Source organism: Oncorhynchus kisutch, linkage group LG17 (assembly GCF_002021735.2).
Source record: "Oncorhynchus kisutch isolate 150728-3 linkage group LG17, Okis_V2, whole genome shotgun sequence".
Classification (NCBI taxonomy): Eukaryota; Metazoa; Chordata; class Actinopteri; order Salmoniformes; family Salmonidae; genus Oncorhynchus; species Oncorhynchus kisutch.
In genome coordinates, this window is record NC_034190.2 from 41,790,709 (window position 1) to 41,802,522 (window position 11,814).

Genomic DNA, 11,814 nt, shown 5'->3' on the forward strand with positions numbered 1-11,814 from the left:
TTGGCCAGTAACTGTTACTTGTCATGCCTCTCTCACTGTCACGTGTGAGACGTGCGGAGGGCTGTGGCTGTATACTACAGTTGTCAACAAGGAAAAACACGAGGCAGTAACGACACCGGTTATACAGTGTGGCTGATTATCGTAATGTAGGACTGGCTAGTCACTAGTCTAGGTGCTAACGGTTTCGACCCCACGTGGAGAACACCGGACAACAACTGATGTCATCAACTTGGATCAGCCTGATGCACCAAAGCTATATGTATACTGGGACAATTCATAACTGGATTATGGTAGAGTTCTAGGCTGACGACCAACTACTTGACAGTAAATACAATGTTGTTCTAGTGGGGTAGGCATGCATATTCTGCATTTGTCCAAAACTGCCATGCACTTATTGCTCCCCAAAATGTATAATTTTGTGCATCTTTTTTTTATTAGTGTAGATAAATTATTCCCTATAATTTCCATTTATTTATATTTTTTGTATGATCCAACCATTCCTAAAACATGTATAATTTGATCTATAAATTAGCAGGCCTAATTAATCAAGCAATTACATTTTCATTGGGAGGTCCTTCTCCAATGTTCTTACAAAGTGTTTAGGAACATATTCAATCTCTCCATATCCCCAGTCTGGTGTCCCCACTTGCTTCAAGATGTCAATTATTGTTCCTGTACCCAAGAAAGGGAAGGGAACTGAACTGATGACTATCGCACACGGGTTATACAGTGTGGCTGACGTTGCTTCCAGAGGCAGTTTGGAACTCGTAGTTAGTGTTGCAACTGAGGACAGACTATTTTTACACGCTACGCGCTTCAGCACTCGGCGGGCCCGTTCTGTGAGCTTGTGTGGCCTACCACTTCGCGGCTGAGCCCTTGTTGCTCCTAGACGTTTCCACTTCACAATAACAGCACTTGGAAAGGTGGTACATTGAAAGTCACTGAGCTCTTCAGTACGGGTCATTCTACTGCTAATGTTTGTCTATGAAGATTGCATGGCTGTGTGCTCTATTTTATACACCTGTCAGCAACGGGTGTGGCTGAAATAGCCTAATCCACTAAGGGGTGTCCACATACTTTTGTATATATAGTGTACCTGCAGCTGATGGTCATTGTGCTTTCAAGACAACTGGGAACTGTGAAAAAAATAAGGTCAAATCATGACGTCAGTGAACTTCAAGTCAAAAAGTTGGAGTTCTAGAAAGTTGTCAGGTTTTCTGAGTTGGATGACCGCTCAAAACGATTTCCCCCAGTCGGATCTAGTTTTTTTTTCTCAGAGTTCCCAGTTGTCTTGAACGCTCGGAAGTTAGAGAATCGCGAGTTCCCAGTGATTTTCAACACAGCATTATTCTCAGCGGAGAGAGGGAATAGCAGAGGATGCGCCTCTCACCGTCCCTGCTTTCTCCTTCATTTCCACCTGATGGCGAAACTTGAGTCGCACCGCATCTGCCTCATGAACTACGTGAATATGTGCCTATGACTAGAGAAAGTGAAATACTCCTTGATATTAAAATAGACACGACGAGCAGCTAATAATTTTAGAAATGCAGGGCTATTGAGACACTTGGCTACTCATTCATTGCAGCTGCAGCGCGAGTAGAAGTAGAGAGAAGCGTGTTTTATGTTTTGTAATGGTGTTGAATTAAAAACAGTCTTGACAGTGCTAAATAAAAAATTAGACATGAAGTCACTCAAAAAAAACAGCAGCTCTTTGCTGTATTCTTTGACAGTCTTTCTCTGGTCATGGTTTTAAACGTTATGAAATCTCAAGTAGGCTAGTATCAAACTTTGCTGTGGCCGGGGTTGTGGAAACTGTAGGTAGGCACAGGGATTAGAGCTCTCCGATTGGCCAGCTCAGTAGACGCACTCGATTTAGCCACAGATCTCCCGGTCAGCTGGGTATGTGGAGTTTGACGTTTTCAGACAAGATAAATTGTTTAAGATGGGAACACTTTGCCTACCCGGTGGGGCAGGGCATCTATATCAAGTGAACCTAACACCAATAGTGCAAAATTATGGCTATTCTGAGGGCAAATGGGGGGGGGGGGGGATGCAACTCAATATTATGAATGTGTCCTTAATGTTTTGTACACTCAGTGTATATGTTGCCCGCTTTCAAAAATAATTGATTCTGACTTACGCCACTTCTATGTTGGAGGTGGTCAGCCACCATCAGAAAAGCCTGCCAGGGCGTTGGAGCACCCTACACGATGCCTGTTTTTTTGTGGTGTTCTCAGAACGCCTGCACCTGGTGCATTTGGAGGCCAAGCCCAACTGGGTCGACCAGGCTCGGGCTCAGGCTGGGGACGAGCTCCCTCCCTTAGAAGGGGTGTGCCAGCGAGCTGTTAGTCCCTCTACTGGGCCTAGTACCCTTCCCAGGAAGCATGGCTGGAGCCACCCCAGGCTGAGCCCATCTGCTGCCAGTGCTGGACGGGGGCAGGAGTCGGACAGCTGGAATCGCCTTGATCGGAGAGCACATGCCCTGCGTCAGGAGGTTGATAGCTTCTATGGCGACGACAGCTGTTCCCCGTTGGCCAGTGATAGGCTGTTCCTGGGGGACAATGCTGGTACTGTTCACCACCGTGAGTGGGGCTACCAGGCTGAAAGCCCATCAGAAGCTGGCAGCGGGGCTTCATCGCCCCCCAGTGGCTCGAGAGGCTATGAGGAACCTACTCACTCGGATAGCCACTGCACTGGACATCAAACTGGTGGACAGTGATGACTCTCCATCTGTCCTCATCTCTACTGAGTTCCGCAAGACCTTGCAGGAGAGCTGGGCCTCTGCCAGTGGGCGCTTCCAGCAGAGACTGGACCATGGAGTTATGTTGCGGGCGCGGAGTCACTCGGCCTCCGGGAGTACCCGACCATGGACACCATGACAGCTGCCATGGTCCTCCCAGACCGGGAGATTATAGGGCAGAATCCACCATCATGCCACCTCCCCAGGCCCTGGGCAAAAAGCAGACGGACGTCGCCACCCACCTGCACCCGAACGGCGGTGAGGTCCCTCTCTTGCCCCATCGCTTCTTGCTGAGGGACAACAGTGGGGAGGGGCACAGCGTGCGGTGGAGCAACAACCTGTCAGCCGTCACCACCATAGGGATGTGCCTGCGCTTGGTGCGCCAGAGAGGTGGGCCCCGGCAGGACCCCTGACACACCCTTCCCTGGCCTCGGCCGCTTCTCCCGGTCTCAAAGGGCAAAGTGGGATTCGCATTCAACACTAGATGGTGCTACATCGACATCCTATCCTGTGGTGAAGTTTTCCATTTATCATGCACTCAACCTACATGTTCTTTATTTTATTGGACAGAACAAGATTCATATTTCATAATCATGTCAACAAATATTGAATTACTACAAATAGGTAGCTCTGTTTTTATAAAAGTCATATCAATGTGGTGGTACTAGATCATGTTGTTTTTATTCCATTCCATTTCTTACCTGTGTTTCCAACACAACTCAAAATGGCAATATGGAGTGCATTAATGTAACAATATTCATTACACTCAGCTCCGTTTTAATTCCATCAGTTAAGGCCATCTGAATTCAAATCAAATTAATGAACGAATGAAAATCCTTAGAATTTATGAAAAAACTTTTTTTTATTGCCTTTTATTTATTTACTCTTGAATTGAATGTCAATCATCACGTCATCTGAAATTAAATGGAATATTCCCTATGAGGACACAAACACACAATCATACATTGGGAATGCCTGTTTCCCTCAATTGCTCCTCAGTGATTATTTCCTGTAAAATGAGACAACATTCAGGGGAAACATGAACAATCAAGAGTTTGAAATGATACCAGTCGTCATAACAACAATGACTAGACGTCCTCACATTTCCCTTTTACCAGAGGACCTTCTCCTTTCTCTAATTTCTCAGCTGGGCCACTTAGCTTCATAGACTGTCCAAAGGGCTGTGGTTAAAAGTAGTGCACTATGTGATTTCAGGCTCAACAGTATTCTTCAGGTAGAGATAAAAGGGGGGGGTGCTTACATCTCATTTGAATTCTAATAATATGTTATTGAGCTGCTCTAATGGGAAATCAGAAGTAAATTACATGGGCATGGGGGATGTTTACTAGAATATTTACCACTAGAATATTCTGCAAACAACATAGCCACATGTTTTGGGTTTAATTGTTTTGGTTGGTTGAATATACAGTGTTAGGTTTCCAGGGGTATCAGTTTTGATGCAGACTTGTTGAAATGTTCTTGGCAGGAGGGAGAGGAAGAGGAGAGGGAGAGGGGTTGTAAAAGAGGCTGTGGAGGAGAAGGAACCAGTGGGACAGAATTGGTTGGTAATTATCTCTTGACATTTAGAGAGAGAAATGGGCGTCTCATAATTACCTCTGGACATTTGGATAGGGATGGGGCGGGGGGTGAGAGAGAAGAAAACACCATTGTATATACAACCTATATTTATCTTTATTTATTTTCCCTTTTGTACTTTAACTATTTGCACACATCATTACAACACTGTATATAGACATAAAATGACATTTGAAATGTCTTTATTCTTTTGGATTTTTTGTGAGTGTAATGTTTACAAATATTTATAAAAAATGTTTTTATTATTATTTATATTTAAATCAGTAAAAGGGAGTGAAGGACTTGTACCGCATTGGCTCTATATTGCGTAAACATTTTTGAGAATATTATTTTTTGATTGATTTATTGATCTATTGTCAATATAAAAAAATTCTAATGTGCTCATTGATAAGAGCCAGTACATGATAGGAAATATCCTCATATGGATGATTACCATGGGTCATTGATTGACATCACCCAACTCCGGATTTCTTATCTTGGTATCATCTCATTGCCCTCTACACTTCTCTCCTCTTTCTACAGAAGCTAACCCAACCCAGGAGCTAACCCAACCCATCTGATTTCACAGTCCAAAATCTTAATCTTCTTTAGGATGGGATTGTCACGACTTCCACCGAAATCGTTTCCTCTCCTTGTTCGGGTGGCGGTCGGCGTCACCGGTCTTCTAGGCATTGTCGGTCCACTTTTCATTTTCCATTTGTTTGTCTTGTTTTCCTACACACCTGGTTTCCAATTCCCTCATTAATTGTTGTGTATTTAACCCTCTGTTCCCCCCCATGTCTTTGTGTGGAATTGTTTGTTGTAAGTGCTTGTACGCTATGTTTACTGGTGCGCGTCGGGTTTTTGTACCCATATTCTGTTGTATTTTTATGCCGTTGGGTTTTGGATTAAACTGCTCCAGCTACTACCTAGTTCTGCTCTCCTGCATCTGACCTCCCTGCCACCAGGAACGCACCCCTTTACAGGGATCCTCTTTAACAAACTTGTCCTTTTCAATAGGAGCTACTATATTCCTTTCTTATCTCATTACATTGCCCAAATTCTTGATTTGAGGTCCACAACCAGATTTACCCCGCTGGCGCCCTTCAACTTCAAAGTGCAAGCATACTTTCTTAATAAGGCATCTTGTTGCAGTTTGTTTGGCAATAAAAGCCCACTCTATTGAACTTGCACAATATAAAAGGTTACACCTACTAAAAATGTATGTAACCTAGCTTACAAAAAGCAATATCATAAAATGTAATAGTAATAGATCTAGCGTCTACATATTTCAGTAGGCTATTTTACGTTAATATACAGTCAAAATTCTAGATTCTTCCACCAATGCTTGAGAAGAAGGAACAGGCACCTGGGTGGAGCGTGCTCATTGGTTCCATGGTCTTTGGTTCCATGGTGGGATTCTTGCTATTCTTGCTTGTTTGGCGTCGCGCTTACGCCAAACAAGACATGAGCCAAAAAAGGGAGTGTGCCGACCAGATTGAATCAACCTCTGAATGAGAGAGAGGAGGCAGAGGGAGCAAACAGAGAGCACCAAGCAACAGTGCCCAATCTGAGAGACAAAACACAGAAAAAATCAGAAGAGCTGCAAACAGTTTATTTTATGGGTCTGCAGAGAACAAAATAATAATGTTGACTATATTTTTTCTGTAATGATCGACTACTATAACAAACTATTTACACCGGAAATGGACCGTAAAGTTGCAAACTTCTCTGGGTTGTGGAAAATGAAGACTTCTGAAAACTTTGAAGAACTCCTGAAAGCGCTGGGTGAGTATTTTCACACAGCCACGGGAAGTAGGGGTGCTGAGAGTGCTGCAGAACTCCCTGAAAAATCGGAATTAGGTCTAAAAATATAAATAAAAATGAAATGTGTTATTAAAAATAAAATAAAAATCACAAAAGTAGTGCAATGGGCCTTTTAGTAGTATTAGCAGACCGATATAAAAAAACATTCAGCATCTGGCTTTGGCAAAAAAGGTAGTTGTATAATTAAGGACAGTATCTTGCAGGATTCAATAGCTGGGATTGTCAGAGTTGTTCCCCTGTCCCTTTCTCTGCGGATGGAGAATCCAGAAAGAACAAAACCCTGTCCTCAAACATTTACATCAAAAGGTGCAAAGTTATGGGCAAAGACACAAAATATCCACATCAGATTAAATATTTTTCTTGACCAAATAACATGGAAAACAACCACTTTTTGTGCAGTATTAATTTACCATCCTTAGAAACCACTTAATGGAATTGTACTGTACATTACTGTATTGTACAAAGGTCATCTAGCCTTGTACCTGTATACTTTCCATCACAATGAGGAAAAACACTGCACAAAACAGTAACTGAGTACATTGAGACATGAAGTGGTTTGTGATGATGTGGCTCAGTTGGTAGAGCATGGTGCTTGCAATGCTAGGAGTGTGGGTCCAATGGGGGACCAGTATGAAAAAGTATGAAAATGTATGCACTCACTACTGTAAATTGCTCTGGATAAGGGTGTCTACTGAAAAGGAATTAATCCACCATTTCAGTTTTCACATAGAAATAAGTTTCATTTGCAACGTATTTCAAGAAAATTGAAAACATACACTACCGTTCAAAAGTTTGTGGTCACTTAGAAATGCCCTTGTTTTTGAGAGAAAAGCACATTTTTTTGTCCATTAAAATAACATCAAATTGATCAGAAATACAGTGTAGACATTGTAAATGTTGTAAATGACTAGATATTCACCTAGTCTGAAGTCTTCATTTTCCACATCCCAGAGAAAATAGCTTTTCTTTCAAAAACAAGGACATTTCTAAGTGACTCCAAACTTTTGAACGGTAGTGTATATCAAGAAGTGGCGTCTCGGAGAAGGAAGGGGAAGGAAGGGGAGGACCATCCTCCTCAGTGAATTTCATAAAAATAAAACATTAACATTTTTTTTAACTGTCCTAAATATAATTACGGCACCAAATAATTGATTAAAACACACTATGTTGCAAAGAAGGTCTACAGCACTCCTACAGCACACCTCAACAGCACTCCAGAACACCCCTCTGTATGGTAGCACCATGGTGTAGCCGGAGGACAACTACCTTCTGTCCTCCATAGACTTACACAGTAATTGTGGCAACTTTCGGAGGACGTCCTCCAACCTATCAGAGCTCTTGCAGCATGAACTGACATGTTGTCTACCCAATCAAAAGATCAGAGAATTAATCTAGTACTGAAACACTAGCTGGCTATGTCTATCCAACACAACCCCGGAACTTCCAAGTCAAGGTAAGCCTTTGGTTTTACAAATGTATTGCCTCGGGCCCATTGATTCTGTTGAAAAACGTTTCTTAAACAGAACTAAACAGAACAAAACAGGGATGAACATACCCGATAGAAACTATTGTTTGCAACTGTTGGAGTAATGATTACACCCACTATCAGCTAGATGCAGGCAAGAATGTGCAAGGCGGTATTGAATGTCGCTGTCTGTCACATCAAATTTGTCTCTCGACCTGTGTGCACCTACGTTGTACACTTTCATTCATAGGCTAGGTTGTAGCAACCTCATGATGGGTATCGGGAAAATTTGAGTTTCATGTTGTAGCCTAAACCTATCGCTGCTACATTTAACAGGGTGAGTAAAATATGAATGACAGTCATCCAATATGCTGTAATATAAATATGGCCATGTTCATTCAAAAAAATGTACCTCCCTCGTCTGAAACGGCACTGACCGCCACTGATATCAAGCAATTATTTTTATATTCCACAAGTACTATCAACTGTTTTGTACAGATAATTATCAGACTCAAGTTACAAATGCTGGAAAACACTGAAATACATTTAGTTTGAACCCCCCCCCCTCCCGCAAAAGTAATGCACTGGGCCTTTACTAGTCCTGTATTAGCAGACCCATATAGATGTCATCAGCGCGGGCAAAATACAAATTCTGCATCCCCACCCTCAAACTACTTCCCGCGGCTATATATTTTCATACTATTTGAACCTGGACATAGCATTTTGGTTATTACAACTAACATTGGAATGTATTAATGCAACCGATTGAGAAATATGTTTGTAGTAGACATGTCTGTAAATATATCGACGCTTTGATGTAGACTCAGATCATCATACATTCTGCAAATCACAGTTACACTTATTAATGTATTTGACCTTTTTTCAATCTATGGAGCCCTAGCCTTTGTCAAGGATATGTCAAAAATGTGTCAGAAATGTTGCAAAAAGGAGCAAAGGCACGAAAAGACCAAAGCGTCCTGAGAAGCATCCTACTCTGGGCTATGGGTTGAAATGTTAAACCAACTTGGTCTGTGGCCACAGACACCACTCAAGTGTTTCTACTTCTCTGTGCACATGTTTGGTTTTAATGGGGAATTCATTCATTATTATTTCCAAAAATGTTCTTGCTTGATTTATTGTTTTAAAAGTCCTTTGTTCCCCTTTTTGAGGCACCCATCCACCTACACATTCAGTCACCTAAACACACACACACACACACACACACACACACACACACACACACACACACACACACACACACACACACACACACACACACACACACACACACACACACACACACACACACACACACACACAGAGAGAGAAAGGCCAGAGGAGGGCCAGTCAGTGCCATCTATTAAAATGGAAAGACAATAGCCCATGGAGGAATGTTATATTTTCCCTAATTTCAAACCAAAACCTCATGAGATTGTAATTAAAGCCAGTATAAACGGAACTAAACCCTGAAATGGGCCCCCTAAGTCAGCCGGTAGTGAGACTAACATTCCCTCAGTACCCTGGGACTCCTCAACTAACTCGCTCCAGGGGTTTCTCTGTGGGCAACAGCAATATTTCCCTTCAAAGATAAATTTGAAGGTTTGTCAGATTTTTATTTAAGGATAAGAATTTTACTTTGAATAGGCGAGAGGAATGAAAGTCAGTCTGATGTAAACATACTGTTATTTGTATGTCAGGTCTACGCTAATCATCCCTTGAAGTTGAATGAATGAGAGCTCTGTCTGAGATCAAACCCTCCCTCTCCGCTGATGTCGTTCCCACTAACCATAAATCAATGGTTATGAATGATGGCTGTGATATGGCTTTTCATCACAATGGATGCATCCCAAATGGAACCGTATTCCCTATATAATGCACTACTTTTCAAAAGCCCCATAGGGCCCTGTTCAAAACTAGTGCACTATGGAGTGAATAGGGTGCCATTTAGGACACACCCAAGGTCTCCATTCTCAATCTACATGATACCTTATTGATCCCTATGACCAGGTGTGAACGTGTTTGTCAGGAAGATAGCCGTGGCTGCAGCCTCCAGACCTGCAGTAGAGATCACCCAGCAGGGAGAGAGCCTCTCCATCCAGACCTCCACCAGCGTACGCACCACCCATGTCTCCTTCACCGTGGGACAGCCCTTCAATGAGGACACAGTGGACGGACGCCCTTGCACCGTAACACTCCATTTCCACATTCTTCATCTCTACATGTGTTGCATGAAATATTTTGATTACTGTACGTGCATATTTTGCCAGGACTCAGTGTATGGAATCATGGGTCTGTATAAGCATGTGGTGGAAAAAATCAGTGTGTAACTTGATAATTGTTCTATGTGATGGTTTAGTATTCTCATTTTCTTTATGGTTTGTGGAGGGCAGCAAACATAACGCCTAACAGACTTGAAGAAGCAGTAAAATGCCGCAACAGTACTTAGTACCAAATGAGAAGCCTCAGAGTCACACACAGATCTACTGTGTTTATCTAACCACTTCACTACAACATGCAGTGTCACTTATTAAATCCTTGCATGGCCTTCTTCTTATGTCCTCCAGAGTACCCCTCACTGGGAGACAGATAGCAAGATCAGCTGTGAGCAGACCTTGCAGAAAGGGGAGGGCCCTAAGACTGCCTGGACCCGTGAAGTGACCAATGATGGTGAACTCATTTTGGTAAAGCATACATCTTTATTGCCTACAAACAGTGATCCTTTAACTGTGTTTGGGGGGAAAGTATGTGTTTGATATATCTGAGTTTTGTATTCATTTTGTTGTCATTTTCTTTCAGACAATGAGTGCTGGCGATGTTGTGTGCACCAGAGTATATCAACGAGAATGAAAGACTTAAGACTGTCAAACATTTCCATTTTTCTTATTTCTACCTGCTCCTTTTGCTTATTTAATCTTCCAGTCATTCAGATTGTGGTTAACAAGACGTCAGTTGTATGTGTTTGTCAGACAGAGTTAGATTGTTGTGAAAGCCTTGTGCCAGTTTATTTTCATGTATAATGTTCTCGTAATAGCATGTAATGGCTTTGTAATGTTATCATTGTTCCTCCACAACTAAAGCTGTATTTATTCTCAGTATACCGCATGAAAACCCTATCTGTATTTTTCTTCAAAATGTCTTACCGAAGCAACTGTAAACCATCCTCAAACTGTGTTGTTAAAATTGACCATGTATTTCCAAAACCTGATTTTATTAGCTTTGTGAAACGGATTTAAACCAAGACCTTGTCCCTCACCGCTGTTCTTGGCTTTCTCTCTCCATACCACCTCCTTCCTACTTCTCCTTTCCCCCTGCCTATGATCTTTGTATGCATCCCTCCCTTGTTTTTCGTCCCTCTCGGCAACTTGCCACCTCTCCTTCTCTCCTCCACACCCTTTCCTCTCAATCCTCCTTGTCCTCTATGTGCTCTCTTTCCTCATCCCTCACCATTTGTCCATTTAGAATTTTAAAACTCCCAAAGAGAATCCATATTTTATGAACACCACTGTGTCTGAAAGACATTTGGCAAGAACAAGGGGAAAAACTGGGAGTGGTAGGGAAAGAGTGAGTGAGGGACTATAAGAAAACCATTTCATATTGAGAACGGTACTATTTCCTCAGCTTTCCTCCCCAGCTGTACCTAATTACAGTATGAGCTCAATAAAAGGTTCCCCACCCCCTCTTCCCTGGACTCGGCCCGCACCCATTTACAAAGGGTAAAATTACTGCCTCTGATTTGTGTGAGGACACTTTGCTCTCCCACACACCTCTGAACTGGACAGCCAAAACAAAATACAGTCACACCTAAATTAGCACTCATACTTGGGAGGACGGATGCTGTTAGAAAATACTGGATTGAGGAATGGATTGAACAGACCCCAGAATCCAGCTTGCTGTGAAATACAGTGCAGGGTCTCTCATGCACTTCCAGAGGAGAGAGAGCACTTACTCGATCAATAGGAAGTGATTTTGCTGTCCAGATTAGCATACGGTGTGCTAAGGGTCCCAAAAGTAGTGCACAATGTAGGGAATAGAGTACCATTTTGGAACCAGAAATTGCCCAGTTCACTCAATCTCTCCTCATTACCGAGGTCACTTTCCACACAACGATTGTGTCAGCTCATTCCATAGGCTATGATGTCATGGGGCCACAAATCTCTTGATTCGCCATGCAATGCAGTGGTTTTAAGACCAGGCTGGAGGCACCCAA

The 11,814-nt window shown here is 42.5% G+C and overlaps 1 protein-coding gene across 1 annotated transcript; it reads left to right on the forward strand.

Moving 5' to 3' along the window:
• Positions 1-5,753: 5,753 nt before the first annotated feature.
• LOC109908490 (cellular retinoic acid-binding protein 2) lies at positions 5,754-11,286 on the forward strand. Its single transcript, XM_020507144.2, has 4 exons — positions 5,754-6,103; positions 9,615-9,793; positions 10,172-10,288; positions 10,404-11,286. The coding sequence occupies exons 1-4, from the start codon at positions 5,986-5,988 to the stop codon at positions 10,452-10,454; spliced, it is 465 nt and encodes a 154-aa protein (XP_020362733.1). The 5' UTR covers positions 5,754-5,985; the 3' UTR covers positions 10,455-11,286.
• Positions 11,287-11,814: the final 528 nt, after the last annotated feature.